Consider the following 27,523-nt stretch of genomic DNA (forward strand, 5'->3'; position numbering starts at 1 on the left):
ACTGTGGGAGTTTTTGTCGTCTGTACTTGTTCTGTAGGAGCTAGTCATCATCCCTCCTGCCGTACAGGCTAGGGAGCATTAGAGGTGAGTTCATTGTTACTGATTGTGGGGTTTTTTTTTTTTTTTTTGTCTCACTCTGGTCCAAGCTGACCTGGAATTCACTATGTAGTCTCAGAGTGGTGGCCTTGAACTCATGGTGATCCTCCTACCTCTGCCTCCTGAGTGCTGGGATTAAAGGTGTGTGCTACCACGCCTGGCTTTGATTGTGTTATTATTTAGCATCATCTGTGTCATGGGTTCTTTTTATTTATTTATTTGACAGGGGGGGGGGGAGGGAGGGAGGGGAGAAAGAAAGAAAGAAAGGAAGGAAGGAAGGAAGAAAGGAAGGAAGGAAGGAAGGTAGGTTGGTTGCACCAGGCCCTCCAGCCATTGCAAATGAACTCCGGTCTTGTGCACCCCCTTGTACATCTGGCTAACATGGGTCCTGGGGAATCGAACCTGGGTCCTTTGGCTTTGCAGGCAAAGGCCTTGACCACTATGCCATTCCTCCAGTACTCATGGGTACTTTTTAGTTCAGTAAAAATTATTGCCTAAAGATAGAGGCTCTTTTTAAAATATTTTTAAAAATATGTATATTTTTTATTTATTTGAGAGAGAGAGAGGTAGATAGAGAATGAGCGAACCAAGGCCTTAAGCCACCACAAATGAATTCCAGATGCATACACTACCTTGTGTATCTGGCTTATGTAGGTACTGGGAAATTGAACCTGGATCCTTAGGCTTCCTAGGCAAGCACCTTAACTGCTAAGCCATCTCTCTGATCCTTTTTATTTTTTAAATATTTTATTTATTTATTTGATAGAGAAAGAGGGGAGGGGGGTTGGAAAGAGAGAGAATGGGTATGCCAGGGCCTCCAGCCACTGCAAATGAACTCCAGATGTCTGTGTCCCCTTGTGCATCTGGCTAACGTGGGGCTTAGGGAATCGAACCTGGGTCCTTTGGCTTTGGGCAGACACCTTAACTGCTAAGCCATCCTTCCAGCCCCCTTCTTATTTTTTTTTTTTTATACAAGGCCTTGCTGCATGGTTCTGGCTAGCCTAGAGCTCACTATGTAGACCAGGCTAGCCTTGAACTTGTGGCAATCCTCTTGCTTCTGCCACCCAAGTACTAAGATTCCAGGTATGTGCAACACACCCAGTGTAGTGGTCACAAACAACAAATGGACAAGGCTTTTTAATATTTTGGAAGCCTGAAGCCTTGTTTGATGTGGGATGTTGGTCACAGGAGAAAAAAAACAGGGAGGAATTGGCCAGCTTCTCATATTAAAATCACCAATTTCTGTCTTGCTATTATGGGAATGCTGATCAGTTGTTTATGTTGGCTGTGGAAAGAGATAATTATGCTTAAAAACCTCATTTTTGAGCATGTGAGGTGGTGTGGCCCAATCATAGTCGTAGATACTCAGGAGACAGGTAGGAGGATCACTTGGGCCCAAGAGTTTGAAGCCAGCCTGGGCAGCATAGTGAGGCCCCATCTGTTAATGTAAGCAAACTGGGCTTTTTCTCAGTGGAGAGAGTGCCGGCAGGTCAGATCTGATCAAGGTGTTTATTTACCTTCTGTCTGAGAGCATTAGAGGCTTTTGCCATAGTTGTTGTATCTGTTTAGCTTTATAGTCCTTACTAGCAAACGTTAATCCCTCACATTTACTTTACATGTTTTATAATGTTTTCATATTTACTATCATGTAGATTCTGTAGCAATCTTATTCATCAAACATAATTGAAACTTAAAAATTGGGTTCCATTTTACCCTAACCCTTCTTTCCCCACTGTTATATCTATCAGCAAATAGTTTACTTTTTTTTCAAGGTAGGGTCTCACTCTAGCCCAGGCTGACCTGGCACTTACATTGTAGTCCCAGACTTGCCTCGAACTCACAATGATTCTCCTGCCTCTGCCTCTCAAGTGCTGGGATTAAAGACATACACCACCATTCATGGCTCAGTTGTTTATTTTTTATTGTGAAGGTATTTCTTAAGATTTACACAACGGAAGAAAAGATGCTCAATTGTCATTAGGGAAATGAATTTAACCATATTGAGATACCAGTAGACACTTATTAGAATAGCTAATATAAAAAAGCACAACACAGGGATGGAGTGATGGATTAATGGTTAAGGCGCTTGCCTGCAAAGCCAAAGGATCCTGGTTTGACTCTCCAGGACGACCCACATAAGCCAGATAGATGTACAAGGGGCACAAGCATCTGTAGTTTGTTTGCAGTGGCTGGAGGCCCTGGCATGCCCATTCTCTCTCTTTCTTTCTCAGATATCAAATAGATGAATAAAATATTTTTTAAAAAAAACCATACATGACCAAAACCAAACAACAAAACTTGATGATTCTAAATTCTAACAAAGATCTCAGTCAAGTTAAATGAATGTTAAATGGAATAGCAATTGGAATACACTATGACAGTCTCTTTAAAAGTTAAACATGTGCTTACTGTATAAGCCAGTCACCCTATTTCCAGTCCTTCCTTAGGAGAATGAAAGTTTAAGTCTGTATAAAAAGTCTATACTTAAGTAGGTATAGTGATTCTGTTCCTAATTGCCCAAACCTGGAAACAACCCATATATCCATCATCTGATGAGCAGATACGCTGGTGCAGCCATACTCAGCAGTAAACAGGAGTGATGACTCACAAGTGCATTATGATACATGTGATGCACTAGACTGCATATTGTATGGCTTTACTTACATGCTGCCTTGGAAAATGTAAAAGAGTCAGGAAAAAAAATATATAGTGGTTACTAGAAGTAGGGGCAAGAAAAGAGCTTTCTGGGGTGGCAAAATGCCATATTTTGAATAGTGAAAGTGATTTCATGGTTTTATGTATTGGTCAAGATTTATGGAAGTGGACATATGAAATTGTACTATGTACAAATTATATTTCACTAAACCTGACAAATTTAAACTTTTTATTGACACCTTCTGTGGCAGTTTGAATGTATGGCCCCATAGACTAAGGTGTTTTATGCAAATTGAGCTTGTAACTTGGCCAGGCTGGAGGAAGTATCGCTGGGGGCAGGTCCTGGAGTACAGCCCTAAGGTGTGTTTGGGGTCAGATCTGAGTTTCAGCCCAAAGGTGTGTGGAGACCAGCTTGAGCTGTGGCTGTTTTGTGGTGCTGGTTGTTGGTGATGTCTCTGCTTGGATCTTTGAAATGGAGCCAGCTTCTTCTGCTGTTGGTGGTGTTCCTCTGGGCTCTGTAAGCCTGAAACAAACCCCTTCCTCCCATAAGCTGGGTCTGGTTGGATATTTGTCTCAGCAACAAGGAGCTGTCTACAACAATGAGGCTGATCATATAGGTCTTTTTTGGCTATTATAATAAGGCTTGCCTTATACTCTGCGTAAAATGGGGAGCCACTGAAGGGTTTTGAATCAAATGACATGATGTGGTTTGAAAACACATTCTGGTTGCTTTTTGAGGGCAGGGGTACTAGCTGGGATACCTCTCAAGAGGCTTGTATGATGGTCAAAAAGTGATTTTTGGTTTAGAGCTTCATGGTTTCAATGTTGACATTGGAGGTGATAAGTTGTTAGGGTCTAGCTCTGTTTGGAAGACTGAACCAACAAGAGTTTCTGATAGATTCGATGTGAAGAGAAAAAGAGAAGGCAGGCATAATGCTGAGAAATTAGAAGAGTAGCGGAGTCATTAATTATGAGGGGCAGGCCTGTGGCTTTGAGGGGAAAAGCAAGAGTTCAGTTCTGAACAAACTGAATTTGGATATCTGTTGACCTCTCAGGATGGAGATGTCAAGGTGAGTGGATGTTAAGCTACAGAGCTGGGCTGAAGATAACAGTTGGGAGCCAGTTGGCCAGACACCAGCTGAGACTGAAGGAGAATGAATGTATAAATAGCAAAAGCATCAAGGATGAAGCTTGTGGAGAGGTCTTTGAAGAGAAAAGAAGTGACAGGGAGACCAAGGAGGAGCTGTCAGGTAGGAGGAAAACCACGTGTGGAACCCTGGAGCCAAGTGAGGAAGCCTGTTGAGAAGGAAGTACTTAACAGTTGTTATAGTCCAAGTAGGGTAAGATTAAGATTTGATCATTCGCTTGACAAGCATCATGTAAAATCTTCTCATTGTAGACTTTCAGTTCAGGACCAGTGCTGTCTGAATCTGTACCTGTGTGTACATGCACATGTATGTACCACAGAGCCTCAGCAGTACTGAGCACTTCCTAGTGGTAATCATTTTACTGTGTACATTTTCATGTATTCATTCAGTCCTCACAATACCCCTGTGAGTTAAGTTTTATTGTCACCCTCATTTTCACAGGAAATGTAGGAACAGAGGTGTAGCATGTAGGAAATAACTTGTGGAACGGGGATTTAGATCTAGGCACTTGGGCCTCTTTCTCTATGTCTTATCCTCTAGACTGACTCCTTTTTCTTACATGGGTAAGTAGCCTAGCTTAGGAGCCACATAGTTAGTTATACAGACTGTAACTGTGAATGCTTAGGTCTGCTAGTATTTACAGGAAACAAAATGGAATCAATGTAGTTACTCTGGCTAACAAGGCCTTGTTCCAGAGAAGAGATGCATGTTACTTGCTTGTGCAGAATCACTGTCCTTGGAGAACTGCCCCTTCTTTTGGCAGGGGGTAGAGAGCTTGGTTAGGTGCCCCAGAGCTGCACTTTTAAAGACAGATGTTCTCTTACAGGCTCTGCTTTTCCTTTCACAGTTCTCGGGAAGACCTGCCACACACTGACTTCAGGTGGTCCTTGTAAGTGTATGCATCATAGTGTCCCTTCCTCAGTCACCAGGGAGGGCATGTGGTCTGGCTGCTCTGAATCACAGGCAACCTTGTGGCAGCAGAGTCTTTTGCAGAAATCCAGTGGGTCCTTTAAAGATAAAGGATATGCTCTTGTGACTGTCAGATGCTGTTAACTTTTGGCTGCACAAGAATGGGCTTCTTGAGACTAGAGAACATAACGAGGAAAATAACTAAGTCTTGAGACTTGGGATCAAGCCATGCCTCCTTGTAGAGTGGGCTGTAAGACAAACCAGTGAATCCCCTTTACAAAAGGTGGATACTTTGATAACTCTTAGATCTTTAAGTCCTTTTATCATTACATCTGCCGTAATATTCCCAACATTCTTGTCTTTCCACTTCTGCTGCTACCTCTTCCTCTCCTCAGCCCTCACAACACCTCGCCTGTGTGGGTACAGTGATTTAGCGACTCTTGAGTCTCAGTTACTGGAGAGCAGTGGCAGGTCAGTACTACAGCAGTGCAACCAACTTTCTTCTTTGTCTGCAAGACAGAGTCCACACTCTTCAGCCTACTGTTATGATCCTTTTAGTCTGACCCCACCTTTCTGTAGCAGTACTGTCCCTGTCAAACACTCATGGCTTTATTTATTTATTTATTTATTTATTTATTTATTTATTTATTTTTGAAGTAGGGTCTCACTCTAGCTCAGGCTAACCTGGAATTCACTCTGTATTCTCAGGGTAGCCTCGAACTCATGGTGATCCTCCTACCTCTGCCTCCTGAGTGCTGGGATTAAAGGCGTGTGCCACCACACCTGGGTCAAACACACATTTAGATTTAGGACCTAAGGTTATAATCACAAACAAGACTGACTATTTTGCCCTCTCAGAAATTACAGTTTGGGGACAATTATTTTTGTTGTTGTTGTTCTTTCTTTCTTTCTTTTTTTTTTTTTTTTCAAGATAGGGTCTCACTCTAGCCCAGGCTAACCTAGAACTCATTCTGTAGTCCCAGGCTGGCCTAGAACTCACGGCTATCCTCCTACTTCTGCCTCCCAAGTGCTGGAATTAAAGACATGTACCACCATGCCTGGCTTGGGACAGTTTTAATATTAAACAATTACAAGTCTGATAAAAAACCATGAAAGGAAGCCAGGAGGGCATGGTGGTACAAGCCTTTAATTCCAGCACTTGGGAGGCAGAGGTAGGAGGATCGCCATGAGTTTGTGGCCGCCCTGATACTATATAGTAAATTCCAGGTCAGCCTGTGCTAGAGTGAGCCCCTACCTTGGGGGAAAAAAAAAACTCTGAAAGGAAAAGCAAAATATATGTGAGTGTCCATCTATTGAAGCTCTGCACCTAACGGTTCCCTGGAAGGAAAACCTCCCAAAAGCAGTGAGGCTGCTGTAGGGCAGCTGTGTGCTCTGTTCCTGGACGAGCTGTGTGTCCAGCAGAGCTGCAGAACTCCATCCCAGTTCTCAGAGACTGTATGTTTCCAGTTTCTGTCCATTTAGCTTCTTAAGTAGATGCATTTTCAGCAGATCCAGAGTGGGGCCCATCACTGCATTGTATAACACAGAATTTGAGGTGCATCCAAGTTGAGAGCTATTGTTTTAGGGTGCACTGGTTACTTGTAGATATAAGAGAAATGAAGAGGGGAAATACTCCATTGTAAACTTGATGTTCTTTGTGGCAACATTCCCTGCATGTATATAGTTGAAGAGGTGTGGAAAGTAGTGAGTTAAAATGACGTCTGCTTGTTGAATGTAACAGGTATTGATCTCTGGCATGGTACTTCCTGCTGTTCTCCTTAGGTCAGGAGTTGGGATGTTAGGGATATTCTGTCTTCTTTGGGTCTTTGAGAATTTCTCTCTCTCTCTTTCTCTCTCTCTCTCTCTCTCTCTCTCTCTCTCTCTGTGTGTGTGTGTGTGTGTGTGTGTGTGTTTGTTTCTGTCTTTTGGAGATGATTCCAAATGCATGCCATAGATGTGTACATCTTGCTTAGCACGAATGACTTGAGAATGACGTGCAGGAGTATATAGTTCTGTTAGTGAATAGGTCCAGCAGACAGCATGGCTCTGTTTTTTATTGGGCGTTATCCCTTATTGTCATTGAGGATAAACACTTCATGTGAGAATTTGTGTGTTCTTGTGGTATTCTTGAATTTCATGGCTCCATCTCAGATAGCAAGAGGTAATGCTCTTCATACCATCCAGAGCTTTGTTCTATTCCTCTGGATCTGTGTATTGGAGTTGAATAAATAGGGGCAAAACAAGATCAGCATACATGCCTATATCAGATAGCTTCAGGTTCACTGAGATGAACTTTCAGACCAGACACAGTTATGGAGGAGGGGATATTTATTGAAGCTTACAGATCCAGGGGAAGTTCCATAATGGCAGAAGAAGCTGGCCTGCCTTCACAGGTCCAAGCACATAGAGGGAAGTACAAGCCTAAAGGTCAAAAGCTACAGCACAGCACACTTCAGGAACTCCTGCTAGGCACACTTTGCATATCTTTAGATTGAAATCTGAAACCCACCACCACAACTAAAGATCCACCCAGTGACATTGCCTCCAGCCAAGTGGCTAAAGATGCAAACTACAAACAAATAACTGAATATATTGGGGGTCATCTATTCTATTCAAACCACCACATACCTACAGGAGTCTCCTTAATTAATGTTAGCTTGTGGTATATGAGTGCTGGGGACTGGGCTCAGACAGGTCCTTGTGACTTCTAAAAGCTCATGCTCTATCACTGAGGTGCTCCTCCATATCCAGTAGGTTTTGGTTGTTTGTTTCTTTTTTTAAAAAATATATTTTTATTCTTATCTATTTATTTCACAGAGAAAGAATGAGAGAATGGCCGTGCCAGGGCCTCCAGCCACTACAAGTGAACTCCAGACATGTGCACCCCTTTGTGCATCTGGCTAATGTGGGTCCTGGGGCATTGAACCTGGGTCCTTTGGCTTTGCAGGCAAACACTTTAACCGCCTTAACTGCTAAGGCATCCCTCCAGCCCTTGTTTGTTTCTTTTTAATTCTGAGAACATTTTTTAGGCTGAGGTAAAAGTAGTTAGGTGGGGAGCTAACATTTCTGTGAATGTCTACTATATGCCAGGATCTCTGCTAGGTTTATTCTATCCATTGATTTATGTAATACTTAGCAAGTTCATGCGGTAGGAATTGTCTCCATTTTCCAAATACAATTGTGGCCTGGGAAGTTACGTCCTTGCCCAAAAACTGTCCCAGGAATTTTTATGGCTAGATATGGGGCTGCTCCAGCCTTGTGTGCGCTGTCTGCCCACTGTCTTCTTCACTTGCAGTACTCATACTGTGTGTCCAGGGAGTGATGCAGCACTCGGTGCTAGGCATTTGAGCCATAACGATGATTGATCCAATGACCACCCCCCACTCTGTCCAGCAGAGGTTTGTAAAGCTTTAGAGTGCTCTAATGTACTAACTGCCTTTATTTACTTCTCTGTATAGAATTTACTTACAACAGAGTGTTGATTGGAGTAATTTTCACAGTATTAACATGTTAGAACTCTCATTGTGAGTAAATAAAACCTTCTTCAACATTTTCACTCTTGGTCTTCTGGTAAAAAATGTGGATGTCCTTTATAAACCATAATTGTATGTATGTAGCATAAATATTGTTTTTTATTGGATTTCTTGCAGAAATAAAGCCCTGGTTGTTGAAATAGACTTGCTTTTGGGCTGTGGAAATGTAGTCGTGATGGTTTATTGGTTCAGCTGTGGAGAAGCTGAGGCAAAGCTATTCTACTCCAGCCGGAGCTATTTATGTCCCATCACCAAGTGCTCCTTTTGTATTACTGGTGTTAGGTGTACTAAAAAAAGGAGTGTTAAAGGAAAACTCCAGTTTTTTTTTTTTTTTTTATTCTGTGCCCTGATTCACCACAATGATATTTTTAGAGGTTATTTCTCTAGCTAAATCTCTTCAGAGTAGCCTTTATCTTGGTCACAGTAGAGACAGACAAGAACTCAGCTTGAAGCCATTCCTTCTCAAGCATCCCTTTCTGAAGGGTGAAGGGATCAGAGCCAGTAGAACTTTCTGTGTGAATTGAGCCTCTTTGCCCTTAGCCCCTTCCTGATCAGTGTATCTGCTTCCTAGAGGGGAGGAATGACAGGAGTTTGACGAGGAGTCCTTTAAGAAAAGAGGTTAAAAGACAAGAGACTACTTCTTTGAGTTTCTTTATGCACAAAGAAAGATCATTCTTATAAGTTGTTCGCACTTCTGTCTTGCTTCCAGAGAAGCCCATTATTCTGCATAGCTCTCCTTGTACAAGAGCTGCAGAGAATTTTTTATTGTGGCAAATACCTGCTGAATTGGACAAGTGCAGGAGAGGAAAGATGGTGGAATGGCTGCTCCAGCGGCTGGAGTTTGTGTTCTTACAGCTTGGAGGGAGGACAAACTGATTTCTGAAGAACACTACTCATAACTTCAGTGCCCTATAATAGAGCCAAGTTGGGAAACTGGAGTCAATGTTAATCTCTTAAGAGTGGAAGGATTGTTCATGTTTGTTGAGCTAGGTGCATATAGCCAAGGCTGACCTTGAACTTCTGATCATCATGCTTTCACCTTCCAAGTGAATATTGAGATTCCAGGCTGTACTACCATGTCTGGTTTAAAAGTGGAGCTCTTGTTGGGTGTGATGATGCACGCCTTTAATCCCAGCACTCAGGAGGCAGAGGTAGGAGGATTGCCGTGAGTTCGAGGCCAGCCTGAGATTACATAGTGAATTCCAGGTCAGCCTGGTCTAGAGCGAGACCCTACCTCGAAAAACAAAAACAAACAAACAAAAAAAAGTGGAGCTCTTAGGGCGGGAAAGGGCTTAGCCATTAAAGATGCTGCTTGCAAAGCCTGCCAATCTGGGTTTGATTGCCTAGTTCCCATGTAAAACCAGATGCACAAAGTGATGCATGCATCTGGAATTCATTTGCAGAGGTCCTGGCATACCTATACTTTCTCTCTGTCAAAGAAATAAATTTATAATTCAAAAACAAAAGTGGACTTCTTGAGTCTCCTGAAAGTGTCAGATTTCAGGGCTGGATTCTGGGTCTTCACAGCTGAATGCAGTATTTCTGCCCCCCTCCACTTGGTGTTGGCCACAGGGTGAACTACAGTATATTGCATTTAGTACTGCTTTTTCTCAAGTGTGGATGTCTCTGTGTTTCCGTTTGATTTATTAACTCACCTCATGAGACATAGTATAATAAAATTTGGAGTACTGTTTTCATCCTGTTCTGTAACATGAAGCTGTATGCTTCAGAAAACATTATACAAGACCTTTTCTTTGAAATTTAGTGAGTTATGCACACCTAGATTCTAGGGAGAAGTAGTCTAGTTGCTGGAGATCATGACTACAGATCAACTTGCAAAAGGCCACATGAAAGATAATATTCAATGTAACTCAATTTCTTTTTCATTAACATTTTGAACTAAGGTGTAAGTTTTGTATTTTTATTCTAGAAATATAGCTGACATTAGTATTTAGGTATACAATTCAGTTTATCTGCAGTCAAAATCTTAATATTAAGTTAAATATAGTACAAAGGGCATAGAAAATCAATATTATTTCATTTCTTTTAAGTAAGATTTTTCTGTGTGCATTTGCTTGGGTTGCTTATAAATTTCTTCCTTTACAGAAGTATTTTATAATAAATGTCAGTTATAGATTTAACTGTAGCAAAAAATAGTGCAGGTTCTATAGTACCTTTAATATATCAGGTAAAAAACTGCTTAGCTAAGTATTAGTGTGAGATAGTCATACAGTCTCATGAAAGGTATTTTAAAGTATGGTCATATTAATGGGAGAACATTTAGGACCTTAATACATGGAATATTGTTGAATTCAGTATGTTGCATTTTGAGACATTGATTTACCTATCATAACCTTCATGTAAATATTTGCTGTTAAATGTGAACTTCATTTAAAATGTTTTTTGAGGGCTGGAGGATTGGCTTAGTGGTTAAGGTGCTTGCCCGCAAAGCCAAAGGACCCAGGTTTAATTCCCTGGACCCATGTAAAGCCAGGTGCACAAGGTGGTGCATGTGCTGGAGTTTGTTCACGATGGCTAGAGGTCCTGGCACTCTAATTCTCTCCCTGTCTCTATGTCCCTCCTCCCCTTTCAAATAAATAAAAATAAAATAAAGTTTTAAAATGCTTTTTGAAAAATAGACTTACTCTAATACTAGTTATATGTGAGATTTAATTGTCTTAACAGATTTATATCCAAGCATTAGCTGCAGTTAAAACTGAATTTTGTCTTGGGGGCGGGATGGTACATACTCAGTAATCAGGAGACTGAGGTAGGAGGATCACAAGTTCCAGGCCAGCTTGAGCTATATAGTACATACAAAAAATAAAACCAAACCCTTGAATTCTGGTGGCATTACCCAGTGATTGATAGAACTGGTTAAAAACAATTTATTAAAGTATTAGAAATTGAACATTGGGCAAATTCAATTTTCTAACAGCATGATTAAGTTTAAAAGCACCCTCTAGAGGTGTTGCTAAGGAAACATTGCCTCTTTTTTCAGAATAGCTAACTCAATTAAGTACAAATTAAGTACTCTTCAGGTTATTGCTATTCAACGAATGTGACAGCCGTTCTAGATGGGACATTATTTTAAATTGTGCTCCGCCATCATTGAAATAGACAAGCTGGGGAAACTGTGCTTCATTAACATATGCTTACCAATAAATGGAAGGTGGAGTAGTTTTGTTGTATGAGGAACAGAGAGGCCTATAAAAGGCATTTCTTGGCTATCAGATTTATTTCTACCAATGATAGGTTGGCAAATATTGAGAAAGGGAGAGTTGGGTTTACAGATACAAATGAAAACTTTAGTAGGTAACATAGATAAGGAAAAAACAGCACCTAATATTTAAATTAAAAATGTGGGCTGCTTAAAAAACAGCACAGAACATTTAAATTTGGGACCTAGGCTTGTGTGTGTGTGTGTGTGTGTGTGTGTGTGTGTGTGTGTGTGTTTATTTGATGTAGGGTCTCACTGTATTTCAGGCTGACCTGTAATTCACTATGTCGTATCAGGATGGCCTCCCAAGTGCTAGGATTAAAGGCTTGAGCCACACGCCTGGCTGGGACCTAGGCTCTTTATAGTAGTTGAAAAAATACAAATGAGGTTGGAGAGATGTCTCAGTTTTGTGAAACACTTGCTGTGCAAGCATAAATACCTAAATTCAGATCCTCAGTATGGACACTGTAGTAGATGTCTATAATCCCAGCCCTCCTACCACGAGATGAGTGTCAGAGACAGAATCTTGGAAGATTGTGGGCCTGCTAACCTGGCATTTGCAGCAGCAAACAACAAAGAGATCCTGTGTCAAATGAAATGGAAGGCTAGGACCTACAGTCAGGGTTGTCCTCCAATCTCCACACATTCACACATATAATACACACACACACACACACACACACACACGCACACACACACACTTCGCAAAAAAAGATATAAATGAAACCCACAAATTATACTACCATTACTAATGATGATTTAGAACTAAACGTTTATAAATTATTTTAGTTGCTACAAATTATCAGCATTTTAAATTCCATTTGATTCTTCTATGGCCCAGCTTCTGGAGAAGAATTATAATATTGGTTTGAGGAAAGGACAGGAAATCTTTAAATGTCCAAGAAAAAATACCTACAGCAAGTCTCCCCATCTTTGAAAATGACAGTGGTTGTCTCCTTAAATATTGTTCTACATTTTCTTTTGACTATGAAAACAAGTCTTATCATGTCTAACAGTAGTAGGGATTAGCATAACAATTGTAGACCTTAACTTTCTAGATTGATATCAAAAGAAATTTAGTGATATGAAAATTAATACTTCCAACATTGTTATCAAATAAATTGGCACTTGGATATAGCTCAGTTGGTAGAGTGCTTTCTTAGCATGCAGGAAGCTGAGTTTGATATTGAGCACCAAGTAAAACCAGCTATGTTGGTACATTCCTGTAATGCCAGCACTTAGGTGATTGAGATAAGAGGTTTGAAGTCCAAAGCCAGTCCAGACTTCATGAGACCGTATATCAGAACGAGAGAGAGAGAGAGAGAGAGAAAGAAAGAAAAGTAAATCCTAAAATTTAAAAATTATCATTGTTTTGAAACATTTTAGGTGAGACTAGAAAATACACACTGTGGACAAAAATAAAGAAGAGATTTTTCCTTTTCTTTAGTCTTTTAAGATAAATTTACTTATTTAGTGGGGAGAGAATGAGAGTGAGTATGAATGCTCAGGGCACTCTTGTCACTGCAAACAAACTCCAGACACATGTGCCACTTTGTGCATTTTGCTTTAAGTGGGGATTGGGGAATTGAACCCAGGCCATCAGGCTTTGTAAGCAAGTATCTCTAGCCACTGAGTAATCTCTCCAGGCCTTCTTTCAGTATTTATCTGTCACAAGACAGTCATCTGTGTGCTTTAGACATGAAAAAGCCACTCTGGAACCCTAACCCTTACCATAAGGGAAAAGCAAAAGCAGGCTTTGTGACCTTTGAATTTGGACAAGTGTCACTTTCTCTGTCTCCACTTGGACACTGTCAGCCTTTGGTGTGTTTTGGATGGAGGTCGATGCAAGTGTGCTCATTTAGTTGCCAGTGGATTTTGGCAAGTTTTAGCACCATTTTAAAGCCTTATAAGGAAAAGAAAGTAGGGTTTTAGTTTAAATACTTGTCAGCTTAGTATTTATTTGTAACTTTGTCATACTGCTACTTCTATATGCTTGACACTTTATACTAATGAAAGTATTAATTACACTTTCTCTTTGGGTTTTCACAGTAGGACTAGTTTTAGTTTTAGCTGGCATAGTGCTTGAATTGAGTAGTTATTGTTTTTTTTTTTAACTTCGTGTGCTTTAAAGGGAATGCATTTTGGGGTGCAGATGTAGTTCAGAGACAGAACTTGCCTACCATGTATGAGTCCCCAAATTAGATCTCTGCAAAACACACACACACACACACACACACACACACACACTGAAATGCACAGTAGTGAGAATGGGGGGGAAGGTTGTGGGACGGGATTATGATCAGGATACATTGTATATATTTATGGAAGTTGTCAGTAAAGTTTTCAGTATGTTTGTTTATTTATTTGAGAGAGAGAAGAGGCAGAGATAGAGAGAATGGGCGTGCCAGGGCCTCTTGCCACTGCAAACAAACTCCAGACACATGTGCCACTTTGTCCCATCTGGCTTATGTAGGTACTAAGAGAATCAAACCTGGGTCCTTAGGCTTCACAGGCAAGTGCCTTATCTGGTAAACCATCCATAATTTTTTTTAAAATACTTTATTTATTTATTTGAGAGAGAGAGAGAAAGTGGTAGAGAGAATGTGGGTGCAGAAGGGCCTCTAGCCACTGCAAGTGAACTCTAGGTGCATGTGCCACCTTCTGCATCGGGATTAGGTGGGTCCTGAGGGAATCGAAGCTAGGTCCTTTGGCTTTGCAGGCAAGCTCCTTGACTGCTAAGCCATTCCTCCAGCCCAGTAAAGTTTTTAAAAAGAGAAATAAAGCTTTATATTACTATTTTCTATTGACTTGCATAGTAAAGTCTGTCACATTTTTCTTGGTGTTGGGAAAATAGTGATGAGCAAGACGGAACTCCTGCCTTTCAGGAATTTTTCCATGCTAGCAGGTAATAATGAGCACTATTGCATGAGGAAGAAACCAAAATAGGCAATGGATTGAAAGGAGATTGGGAATTAGGGATAGGCCCAGCCAGAGAACTATTTTTATAGGGAAGTCACAGAAGCAGGTCTCTAAAGTGTGACAGTAGGGCTTCCTCAGAATGATCCGAGCAAGCTGGGAAGGCAAGCCCAAAGGTTCAGGCGCTGGAATAGTAGGAAGGTGGCTGATGTAGCTGATGGACAGGGGCCCATGTTGGCTAGGTCATACCATGTGGAAACTTAGAGTTGAGTGTTTTTTTTTTTTTTTTTTTTTTTGTTTTGTTTTTGTTTTAATAGTTACAAGAGGAGGTCATCGAGGAAAGGCCATGGTCTAATTACTGGTCTGGAAAGGTTGCTCTGCTTGTCTGCAGAACAGACTGTAGAGGGGCAGAGGAGTTGGAGGAGAAGCCATTTGCTGCACCATTGCTGTGTCTAAAGGAGAGATTGATTGTGGCTTGGACTAGAGTGGTGACTGGCCATTTGTCTCAGTGCACACGTACAATTCCAGCTACTTGGGAAGCTGTAGCTGGAGGATTTAAAGTTCAAGGGGCTGCAGCGATAGCTCAGTAAAGTGCTTGCCTTGCAACCATGAGGACCTGAGCTCAGTCTCTAGAATCCATGTAAAAAAGCTGGGTGTGGTAGCCTATTTGTAATCCCTGAGCCGGGGAGAGAGGAGGCTGGTAGTCCCACAGCTTGCTGACCAACCAGTCTAGCCTACTCAGTGAATTTAAGACCAGTGAGAGACCCTGTCAAAAAAAGATGGATGGTGCCTGAGCAATGACACCTGAGGTTTGTCTTCTGGTCTCTGCAGACATGTACACATATGCATCCATAGTGGCAGACAAATGTATACCGCACACACATGAACACAGTCATGCATATAGAGATACACAGAGTTCAAGGCTAGCCTGGGCAGCGTAGCAAAACCTTGGTAGCCTCTCCTGACACAAAACATTCTGGAATGATAGCCCTAGAGGGGATGAGAAAATGAATCATGATAAATACATTCCAGCCCCAGGCAGGAGATGTCATGGTTCACTGCCTTGCCTGGGTTCTGTGGTTCTGGATGTCTGTGGCAGCTTCAGTTCTGTCTTTTGCAAAGGAGAGCACAGGAATGAGATAATTCATAGCATACTTTTCATACCAATGAGATCTTGTACTATAAATTGGAGAAGTCACTATAGATATGTATTTTATTTGTTTTTAATGGGATGCTTTACTATTGTAGGAAATGTTTTCATATTTATCCAACCAACTAAAGAAGTTGTCAGAAGCCTACAGTGAGCGACTGTTACAGACACCTCACAATCCCATATCATTAGGTATGTTTTTTTCCTAAATACATGAAAATCACAACTCCTCCATCCTTAGGAGGAAGTTGGCATTATAGAAAAGGAGTGAACTTTTTGATTATAATATTTCTCAAATCATCTCAGTATTCATTTCTACATTGAAAGTTTACCTAGCCTTTAGAAAAGCTTTCATGTTTCTATAAGATAAAACCTGCCTACTGAGAAATCAGAACAGTGTTCTTTCTATGTAAGAACCTATAAAGCAATTAAAACTTCCTCTAGATAACAAAATGCCAACATACCTTTTATATTAGGGAAGTCTATGTCATGATTTGTTTGGGTGAGGACTGTGTATTTTTTTCATGTAGTTCAGGGTTAATAAAATAAATATTGACTTTTACATACTTACTTACTCAAAAGATTCATAATTGCATTTTAGTTTGTGAATATATTAAGTATAATGTGTTTATATATCTCATATTACCAAAGAAACTGAGTATTTTGCCACTGAAGCCTTTCAGGCTAGGCTTCTATGGGAACCTTTGAGTGCTAACAACCACTCTAATCCATTGTTGATATAGAAAGTGTTATTGAGTAGTTAGAACATCAGTTCTACCATAGCTTCTAACCTCCTGTTCCTTGTCTGAACTAGAAATCATGATGGTCACATGCAAAATTATGAAAGATGGTTGAGATTATAGTTGTAAGTCAGTCTTCTGTGAATGATTGATGGAGTAGTGGTATATACACGCTCTAGTTAGAATGACCATTTCCAATTCCTCAGGTAGACTCTGCTCTTAGTCTGACATATGCACTAAAGAGCATCAGACATTCTCAGTTTAAATGTTCTCAAAACATGGTTGAATTTGGATAAGCAGCTGTACTGATCATGCCATTGTTCATGTGTTTAGCTGCCAAAGTTTCCTGGTTCTTAGCATGGTAATTTACGTGTTTGAGATGTCAGTCCATGCTGTGATTTATTCAGCATGTTAAAGTGATATTGTGACACTTAACACTGAATACAAATAATTTCTTCATCATTGTTTGCTTGTGAGTGGCTTTTGTGCTGGTAAACCAAAGCTTATTGAGTTGGGTTTTGTGTTGTTTAGCTGTGACACTTACAACACTGGATGAGCACCACGGCAAAGCCGTCACCCTCCTCGGCTCAATGCTTTTTACCAGACAAGTTTCTGGAGCCCGGTAAGTATGCTTAAAAGAGTTCATTTGGCTTTCATTTCTCTCTCTCATTTTTTTTAATTATTAGTTTTTATTTTTTTGGTTGGTGTTGGTGGTTTTTGTGTCAGGGTCTCATGCAAGCCTAGGCTGACTTGGAACTCACACTATAGCCCAGGCTACCCTTGAACTCACAGTATCCCTTCTACCTCAGCTTGCAAATGTTGGGATTATAGGCATGAACCATCATACCCAGCTTTTATTTGGCTTTCAAAATTAACTGTAAACCTGGGTGTGGTGATTCATGCCTTTAATCCTAGCACTTGGGAGGCAGAGGTAGGAGGATTGCTGTGAGTTTGAGGCTACCCTGAGACTCCATAGTGAATTTCAGGTCAGCCTGAGCTAGAGTGAGACCCTACCTCAGAAAACAAAAAAAATTAACTGTACTTGGAGTGGACAGATGGCTCAGCAGTTAAAGGCATTTGCTTGTAAGACTTGATGGCTCAGGTTTGATTCCCCAGTACCCACATGAAGCCAGATGCACAAAGTGGTGCATGTTGCTTGGAGTTTGTTTGCAGTGGCTAGAGGCCCTGATGTGCCCATTCTTGCTCTTTGTTTGCAAATAAAAAGTTAAAAAAAAAAAGATTAAGAAGGTTAGCTCTAATAAAATACCTTTCTTCAACAGTAGCCCTCCATCCTCCATGTATATACTCAGCTATACCTGAGAAGTCACAGTAGAGTCAAAGAATGAGGCAAAGAGTGCAGAAGGCTGGTATCTGTCCCTCCGTAGACTGTCTAAGGTTTAAATAGTCATGTAAAGATAACAGTGTTGTGTGTTTAGTAGATTTCAATACCTCCCTGGATAGGTGCTTGTTTTCTTGCTCGCTTGTTTGCAGTACTGGGGATTGATCCTAGGGCTAGGCAAGCAGGCTAACACTGAGCTATATCTCCTACCATTGTTTTAACTTTTTTTTTTTTTTTTTTTTTTGAGACAGGGTCCCATGAAGTTGCCAATGTTGGCCTTGAACTCACTGTGTAGCCCGGGCAGGCCTTGGCCTTGCAGTCCTTTTGAGTAGTTTTGGTGACAAACCTAAGCAGTAAGGGCCAGCGTCTGTGGAGATTCGTCTCCTTGTTGCTGTGCCAGATCTTCAGTGATGTCATATTATGTCAACTTCAGGACCAAACTTAGGTAGACATGTGGCTACAAAGACTGTGTCCCACATATGTAAGCGTCATGCCCTTCTTGCCTTAGAAGCTTGTACTTTGTCCTACACTTCCACTTGGCATTACGATGGATTGCATTATACAGTATATATTTGATAAGATTAGAGGAAAAGAACTTGAAGTGTCTTGCTCTAAATTCTTTTCTTCACACGACTTCACTTAAAGTTTTTCACTCTGATTAGCAGAGGATAGAAAATTTACATCCAAGGACAATTTTTGGTTTTGTATTGTTTTCTTCTGTTTTGTTTTTAGAAGTATCTTGCCATATAACCTTGACAGGGCTTGAACTTGGAGTCTTCCTGCCTTTGCCACCTACATGCTGGGATGAGAGATGAGAGCCAGCACATATGGCTGAACCTTTTAAAGGAAAAAAAAATAGGTTAATTTGCTTTTACCTTGGTAAATTCTATCTGTATGCAGTAATGTTTTGACACTTTCAAATGTTTTTTGGTTTTTTTTTTAACCTTGCTTTTAGAGTGGGCTCGGTTTGTCTTCTTGATCTTCATTGATCTTAGCTGACTTTAAAAAGTTGAGGATGAGACATTCGCTTGCATCTAAGAACCCCTCCGCAGTGCGGCTCACACAGTGCACGTGCTGTCGCTGGATTCTGCTGCCCACTGCCCACTACCCATTAGGAGCAGTCACAGAACTTCCAGGTCTCACTGAGCACCCTTTGCTTATGGTTCTGGTCATGTGATTGGAAGTTTAGTTTGTTGAGTAGTTGAGTTTTCACATGGCAGTTAACAAAACAATTTGACTTGTATGTATGAAGTCAGATTGTAGATTTGGTGCAAAAACAAAACCTTTGCTTTGTACTTCTTTAAAGAAGATGTGAAGGGTGTTAGGATTTCTTGACCTTGTTGCAGGACTTTCTGATGTAAAGTAGCACTGTGTGTCATCATTTCATCTTAGGTTTGACAAGGTCTGTTTGCAGAGGTTGTAAGTTATGCCTATTTGTTTTTTTTTTTTTTTAATTTATTTATTTGAGAGCAACAGACATAGAGAAAAAGACAGATAGAGGGAGAGAGAGAGAATGGGCGCACCAGGGCTTCCCAGCCTTTGCAAACGAACTCCGGATGCGTGCGCTCCCTTGTGCATCTGGCTAACGTGGGACCTGGGGAACCGAGCCTCAAACCGGGGTCCTGGCTTCACAGGCAAGCGCTTAACTGCTAAGCCATCTCTCCAGCCCCAGTTATGCCTATTTGTAACTTCTTAGTCAGTGGCTAATGGCTTGGTGAAAAATGTACATTTTTTAAAAAAAATATTTATTTATTTGAGAGAGACAGACAAAGTGAGTATTGCATTCCAGGGCCTCCTGTCACTGTAAATAAACTCCAGATGCATGTGCCACTTTGTGCATCTAGCTTTACATGGGTACTGGAAAATTGAATCCCAGCCATCAGTCTTTGTGAGCCACCCCTCCTCCATGAATACCTTTTGTTTCTGGGTATCATTCTGTCACCAGACACAGCAACTTGGTCAATCTTTGCTCTTTCAGGGTTGTGCCTCTTGGTTCTGTGCAAACTGTGAGTGGCCACACTTTCCGAGGCTTCATGTCGCACACAGACAGCTACCCCTGTGCCTACCTCAATGCCGCTGCAGCCATCGGAATGAAGACACAGGATGTGGACTTGTTCATAAAGAGACTTGACAAGTGTCTAAAGACAGTGAGAAAAGGACAACATAAAGAGAGTGATGTGTCTGGAGGTGACAATTATGGCAAAACTGAAGATGTGGCTGTTGAAGAAACAGCTTTAGAACTAGATAGTGTATTTCCTGGCACAGGCCAGCACACTTCTTTATGACATGTGAAGGGTTTATGAAGCTCTATGACAAAGCACTGTAAAGACCAGAGATTTTTGAATTGTTTCATAGAGAGTATCCAGGTGAGGAATACTCTGTGATCTGACACAGCTTTGATGATTGCTGTTTTGGACTCAGGCTGCCTCAACCTTGATGAGCCTTAACAGGTTATCATGTACACTATCTGTCAGTTCAACTTCACAATTCAGGTAATTCTAATACCATACTGTGAAATGCTGTCTTCTTCTCTCTGTGATATAGAGTGCTTCTTCCTAACCATTCTTCAGCATTTTCAGGTAGATGTCTTGTTTCCAGTCACACAGAATTTGAGAAGATCACTTTCTAATGCTCGTCAACACTGAATGTTTGCTCAGGAGTTTCTGTGTCTGTACAGGGACACTCCCTAAGGGAGCATAGCCAAGCTGTAAACTTGAGACTCGCTCTTCAATGTAGTTGGTTAGATTTGATTTGATTTGCACAACTGGGAGAATGCTGTTGACATTTGATGGACAGAGGCCAGGGATGCTGTTTGTCATCCTACCATTCTTGTTTCTGTGGAAAGATCCAGTCCAGAATGTCAGTGGTGCTGAGGTTTGAGAAACACTGTTCTGAAGGAGGTGAGCACCTCAGTGAAGAGGAATTTGTCTCAGCAGCATTACATGATGGGGGTCCCATAGGATTATACTACTCAGTGATGTAGTATCTGGGCTTGTTCAAGCACATGTCAGCTAACAGTACCTTTCTCAGACGGTGTCTACTAAGTAACTTGTGACTGTACTTCGAAGAGTCTTAATGTGATAGCCAGGGTCAGTAGTTCTAACCATATCATTACACACTGTTTTCTATGGCACTTGTGCGTTTTCCCATTTGGACAAGTAAGAACTTCATTGTATATACTGCTTTGGATTTAAGCAGGCACTGTGTACTGACGGGTTAGCTGATTGGTGTGTGCAGCCACCATGAGGACTGGTCACATGGGTAGTCTGAACGTTTCCTGCCGAGGACGGGGAGAGGATGGAGCATGGCAAAGATGTGTGTTCTCTTGCTGCCCATGGGTTCACTTTTTCCCTTTGAGTCTGAAATTCCAGACAGTGGTTCTAATGATGACTTTTGTTAGCTTTAAGAAGCAGACTAAAGAGTTAGTGAAGCCTCTGACTACAGCACCACCATATCTGTGTTTCTCAAAACCTGCTCCGTGGAGCATGGTTCAACATGCTCATGGTGGGCAGGGTTCCATGAACAAATATTTTTGGGAAATGCCTGTGTAATCTTGTTCACCACACATTAAAACCTCTGTAGGGATTCCTTTGATTTCTGTGACCATGGGTCAAACTTTAAGCCTCCAAGTTTAAACTCTAGCAAAAACTGGAATTTCAAAACTGCTATAAAAGAGAGGGTTAATAATAAAAGCTGCAGCTGATTTTATGCATCAGAAACACAGTGAGTAAAGACTGGCTCACTTTGAATAAATCCTTATTCAAAAACAAACCTGATTTTAAAAGTGAAATACTCATTGATATCCCCTAGAATCCACTCTGCAAAACGGTAGTAGCTAGTGCTGTGTAGCCTCGTGGAGTGACGTTTTCTACTGGTTCTGGCAGTGGGAGCTCTGTGTGAGGAGGTTTTCTGCTATGCTGGCGAGCTGTGTGTGATCTTCGAGGGTTTCTCAACATGGGCTCAGGCCGATACTGCCTATGTGTAAGTTAAAAGATCTGACAAACTGGTTGATGCCTGTGGAAGTTAAGACTGGGTTGTGATAAAGTTCTTTCAAATATTGGTGATTTTAGAATGTGCTCTATTGTGGGGGATCAAACACTGAAACAATTCTTAAATAACTACAGTGCCATTCCAAAGGAGTAAATTCTGGCTTGAAAAGGTGTGTGCTATTTTCTGTTTTCTGACTGTAGGCTTTAATTGTAGCCCCAGTGAAGCTGAGAAGGCCCATGGTCCTTTGGAGCCCAAGAAGCTAGAGATGATGGTGCAACAGTAAATGCTGGTGGTGCAGCTACTGTGCGTCAGGCCAAATGGTCTTCTCGAACAAGTGACCTGTACCATGCGACCATCACTTCCCTTAAGAAAGGCCAGAGTCAAGGGGCTGGAAATGCTTCCTCGTCTGCAGAGTGTCAGCAGCAGTTCCTGGGCTTCAGCTGCTGAATAGATAGTAATTCTAACTGAAGATAAATTATATGAACCCACATGCGAATGATAGATATGTCACACACTCTTGTTTCTGATGCATAAAATCAGCTGCAGCTTTTATTATTAGCCCTCTCTGTTATAGCAGTTTTGAAATTTCAGCTTTTGCTGGAATTTAAACTTGCTGGCTTAAAGTTTGACTCACGGTCGTAGAAATCAGTGTTTTTGAAGGGATGTTGTAGTTTCTGTGTAGGCAAGCTCCAACCCAGTATCATTTTCCTCATTCTGTCTATCATTTCCACAGAGAAGGGTTAACATGTGCATGATGATTTCCTACAAAGTATGCATAATGACCAATAATTGTTCCTTACTCACACTGTGGGGAGAGGGGTTGTGCCTCAGCTCTCAGTGTGGCTCTGAGGCCCTCCCTGGTGGTTGCTCCCTACCAGGGAATGAGTGTGAGCCCAGGGTTACACACACAGTGCTGAATAGAAACTTTTTGTTTAGCTTTTTGTGTGTTGAATTCAGTTATAGGATATGAATTCTTGAATATAGTTCTCTTCAGCTGCTAGACACTTGAATGGTAAATTTATTTTTTCCTAGTAGTTTGATCCAGCACATAATTCTACTACAGTTCTGTTTCCTTAAAGACACCATAATAAGAATGTCTGAGGCCTGGGCTACAGAGTGTGTCTTTGCCTATGGTGTCCAAAGATCTTAGTAAAATTTAACTTAACGTGACTTAAGAAACTAGTGATGCTACTTCACCATGCATTAGTGGCCTCACGTTGACAGTTGGGTCTCTTTCCTCTCATGGGGTAGATAGATACTCAGCAACTAGAAAGCACGGCATCGGCCAGCTGACGTGCCTCACTCAGATCCCCTTCGGAGGAAACAGAATACTACAGGTACATGTAAAGTTGGGGTTACTTTCTCCCACTATCTAATATGTACTGATTTCTGCCAAGCCCCCAAATGGTTTTATATTTTACATTGATAAGATTGTCCTTATTTTTTTAGTTTTAAAAATCCAGTTTTGGTGCTGGAAAGATGGCTTAGCATTTAAGGCACTTACCTACCTACAAAGCCAAAGACCTTGGTTTGATTCCCCAGTACCCACATAAGCCAGGTGCACGAGGTGGCACATGCATCTGGAGTCCATTTGCAGTGGCTGGAAGCCCTGGTGTGCCCATTCTCCCTCTCCCTCTCTCTCTGCCTCTTTCTCTCACTAAAATAAATAAATAAAATAGTTTTAAAAAATCCAGGTTTATATGCACAGAAGTTGGACCATTTCAGCTGTTTCATAGTGTGTGAATAATTTGGTAAAAACCAATTGAATGTGCTATTAAGAAGAGGAGGAGATCCTGTAAACAGGTTTTTCTTTGTCACACTGTGTTGGTTCTTCTTATGGCTGGTCTTGCTCTGCCAATGCAGGAAGAAGAGGGGGAGGTCTTATAAACAGTTTTGTCCTTGTCCACCACACCACTTGGTTCTTGCCTCCAGCCTCAGTCTCCCAATCTGATTTACTCTTTGCCTTCCTTTTGTGCCTTACTTTTATGTTTGTGTGGCCATCGTGATCGTGTGATGGAAGATGAAGCTGTCATGGCCAACGACTATCTTTGTATTTTCCTGTCTGATGTTCTGCGGTTCCAGCTGAGGCCTTTGGCAGAAGCTGGAAGCGTTCCCACTATTGTTTTTATCAAGTAGTGCCAACATGAACTTTCAGAGGAAGGTAAAGAAAGACTGTTAACTGTAACTGAGGTTTTAGCCATGGGATATGAAGCTGATGTCAGCTTGCTAACCTGTGTGTCTTACCAAAAAGAAAAAAAAAACCTTCCAGAAATATTTTTGGTATGGACTGTTTAAGAATAAAATGAATTGTATAATTTATTACATGAAATAAATGTTTAATAAATCACTGACAGTACATTATATTCTTCTACCAAATCATTACTACAGCTGAGATCTGAATGTACAAATAACTGACAGTGAATTACTTGTTCATTTCTTGATGCAGTTACCATATCAGCTTGCCCACAAGTCAGCAAGAAAAGTCTGACCTATAATGAGGGTACAAGCCAGGGTCACGACTAAGTTTTGTTTCGCTTTTTAAAGGAGATAATCTGGCAACCACTTTTCAAAGGGTCTCTTGAGAAGTAAGTTGGACACTTAAAGGTGTCTCATCTTTTCTAAAAGAAACACCGTCTTTTATTTGAAAGTAAGGAGATTTGCACCAGCATCGTCAGCTGTCATTTGTAATCTGTGCCCTTTGAATAATGCAGGTGGTTTCTGTTAATGTAGAGTCAGGTCTCTACTTAACCACGCGTGTTCACAGCTTCACCTCTCCAAATCTCAGTTTCGTCATATGTGGGATGGAGATAGTCTGACGGCATTGAGAATTAAATGGGGTAATAGTATGTATCAATACTAATAACAATAGTGTTTCAGTGCCAGAAGCAGCGTTAACTGGAATAACTGCCACAGCATTCTACATAAAGCTGTACCATAGTAAGTTCTAGATTTAAATTAAAGTTATTCTCAATAGAGTTATTAGTGAATTCTCTAGTGGAAAGTTTTAAAAATTATACTATTTTAGATCACCATCTTCTATTTGCAGAGTATTTCTATTTTGGTTTTTATGAGTTCCTTTTGGCTTTGCATTTGCATTTACATTTGAGAAATTAAAAAAAATATATTTAAAGTGTATTAACTAGTTTATGTACCAGAAAGGCGCAGATCATAACCCAGGAGAGGTGGACGGAAGTTCACATCACAGTGACTTCCACATAGCTGTATTCCCATATGAAAGAACCATTGCTGATGTATGCAGCCCTGTTTTTACACGGTCTTACAGCGGAGTGACTGGTCTTGGCTCCTACATCTACAGCTTTAGAAGACCTTGTTCCCAAATTCCATGTTTGTTTGTAGCTGCCTAGTCACTATCTCTTGGTTGTGTAATCAGCTTGACAAACGATGATTCTTTGGGCTGGAGATACGACTTACTGGTTAAAGCACTTGCCTACAAAGCCAGAGGACCCAGGTTCAATTCCCCAGGACCCATGAAAGCCAGATACACAAGGTGGTGCATGTGTCTAGAGTTCATTTGAAATGGCTGGAGGTTCTGTCGTGCCCATTCTCTCTCTTTATCTGGCTCTTTCTCTCTCAAATAAATAAAACTTTTAAAAAAGATTCTTTGTTGTTCCTTCCCCAAATGTGTTCACCCATAGACTTCCCACATTCATTTCTACTGTTTAGGCTAAGAACCTGGAAGTTATCTTTGACTCTTTTTTCATATCTTTTTATTTATTTACTCGAGAGAGAGAGAGACAGACAGACATTGGGTGCACCAGGGTCTCCAGCCACTGCAAATGAACTCCAGACCCATGTGCCACGTTGTGCATCTGGCTTATGTGGGTAATGGGGAACCGAACCTTGGTTCTTAGGGCTTCACAGGCAAATAAATGCCTCAACCGCTAAGCCATTTTTCCACTCTGATCATTCTCTGTTTAATCAGGAGGTTATACTCTAATCCATGTGTGGCAGCACATGCAAGTTAGCCCCAGCACTAAAGAAGCCAAGACAACGATTGTGAGTTCAAAACTACCCTGGGCTACATTGGGAATTCCAAGCCTCAGCTACATAATGAGACCTTGCCAATAAATGAAGTCATGTTGTGGATTGAAAATTTGCCCAGAATCAAGCCATTTCCTCTTCTCAGTAACTAATTAGGTCTGAAACTGCTAATATGTTTTGCTTGTATTGATGCAGGACCTACTTTTTGTGCTTCCTGAAAAGGCTTCCCTGCCCCTTACAGCCTGTTTTCAGTTTAGCAGCTAGAGTGACCCTTAAAAAAAGATAGAGAGAGAGTGTGTGTGTGTGTGTGTGTGAGAGAGAGAGAGAGAGAGAGAGAGTATGGGTGTGCTAGGGGCTCCTGCCTCTGGACACGTGTGCCACTTTATGCATATGGCTTTACGTGGATACTGAACAATCAAACCTGGGCTATCAGGCTTTGCAAGCAAGTGCTTTTAACTGCTGAGCTATTCCCAAGCCCCAGAGTGACCATTTTGAAGCATATCTTGTCACTTTAGTTCCCTGGAACTAAACTTTCTCTGTCCCCAGAGGCGCTACAACATCTAACCATCCTGCCCCCACCCCTCGGCATTTTCACTCACGTCTTCCACTTCATCCTCAGCCTCTTGACTCCAGCCAAATTGGCAGCTCGCTGCTCCTGAGGTCCTCAGGCACACTTGGGAACCTTACCTCTGGTTGTTCCCTCTGCCTAGGAATGTCAACCGAGACGCTCGCCTAACTCATTTCCCTCATGGTTTTATTAAAATTCCCCTTTCAGTGAGGTTCACCCTAACTACCACTTACAATGCTGTATGTGTCTCCCTCCATGTAAGCCTTTTAAGTCAAGGATGAAGACTCAGTACCAGTGTTCCTAAGATTCACCCAGAGTTCTGTGCAAGTGTGGACTGGAATTCAGTGCTGCTGTTGTAGTACATGCCCTGGTGATGGCCACCCTGGCCCATGCCCCCCACTGAGGAGCAGAGACCCAGCCTGCTGCGCCATGTTCATAGTGATGATGCCATCTTGTTTTCCCCTCTTTGGCCAGGCCATAAAAACCACTGTTTCGTTCACTCATTTACTCCAAGCACTTAAATAACACCTACCACATGACACACTCAGATATCTGCTGTATGAAAGATTGAGTAGCTTATTAAATATTTACGCTTAGCTATGAATCCTAGCACGTCTGATTGAAACCATCCAGTAGTTTTCCATCTCTTAGATTCCAAAGGTTTGACCTGGAGAGGGCAGGCACAGAGGTGTTGCTCAGCTCTCCCTGCAGGGAGGCTGCTTCCCAGCTGCAAGGAGCAGTCTCAGCTGATAGCCGCCTGCTGTTACCACCTTCAAGGTTAACTCAAGCCCGACAAGCCAAAGTCTTGCTTTTCATCCAGTGTCTGGACATGGTCATGCTATAAGGGTCACCCAATACCATGCCCTCTGGCAGGCAGTCTTTGCTTGGGCCGCATCATAGTTTGGTGGCTACCCCTCTTCTGGCCTGGTTCCTTTTTCTTTTTTTTTTTTTTTCATTAAATTATTTATTTATTTATTTGAGAGCTACAGACACAGAGAGAAAGACAGAGGGAGAGAGAGAGAATGGGCGCGCCAGGGCTTCCAGCCTCTGCAAACGAACTCCAGACGCGTGCGCCCCCTTGTGCATCTGGCTAACGTGGGACCTGGGGAACCGAGCCTCGAACCGGGGTCCTTAGGCTTCACAGGCAAGTGCTTAACTGCTAAGCCATCTCTCCAGCCCTTTTTTTTTTTTTTAATTTTTTAAAATTTATTTGTTTGAGAGCGACAGACACAGAGAGAAAGACAGATAGAGGGAGAG

General features: G+C 41.5%; 1 protein-coding gene across 3 annotated transcripts in view; it reads left to right on the top strand.

Annotated features, from left to right (window-relative positions):
- Sepsecs (Sep (O-phosphoserine) tRNA:Sec (selenocysteine) tRNA synthase) overlaps positions 1–22,866 on the top strand; it is a 41,252-nt gene extending 18,386 nt beyond the window's left edge. For all 3 annotated transcript variants that reach the window (XM_004656152.2, XM_045161577.1, XM_045161578.1), the window contains 3 exons: positions 15,726–15,819; positions 16,899–16,989; positions 19,685–22,866. In XM_004656152.2, coding sequence (XP_004656209.2) covers positions 15,726–15,819; positions 16,899–16,989; positions 19,685–19,991 — 492 coding nt within the window. In that variant the 3' untranslated portion in view covers positions 19,992–22,866. The remainder of the gene's footprint in view (positions 1–15,725; positions 15,820–16,898; positions 16,990–19,684) is intronic.
- The last annotated feature ends 4,657 nt before the right edge of the window (positions 22,867–27,523 follow it).

The sequence above is a fragment of the Jaculus jaculus genome, chromosome 11 (genome assembly GCF_020740685.1).
Source record: "Jaculus jaculus isolate mJacJac1 chromosome 11, mJacJac1.mat.Y.cur, whole genome shotgun sequence".
In the NCBI taxonomy this organism is placed as follows: domain Eukaryota; kingdom Metazoa; phylum Chordata; class Mammalia; order Rodentia; family Dipodidae; genus Jaculus; species Jaculus jaculus.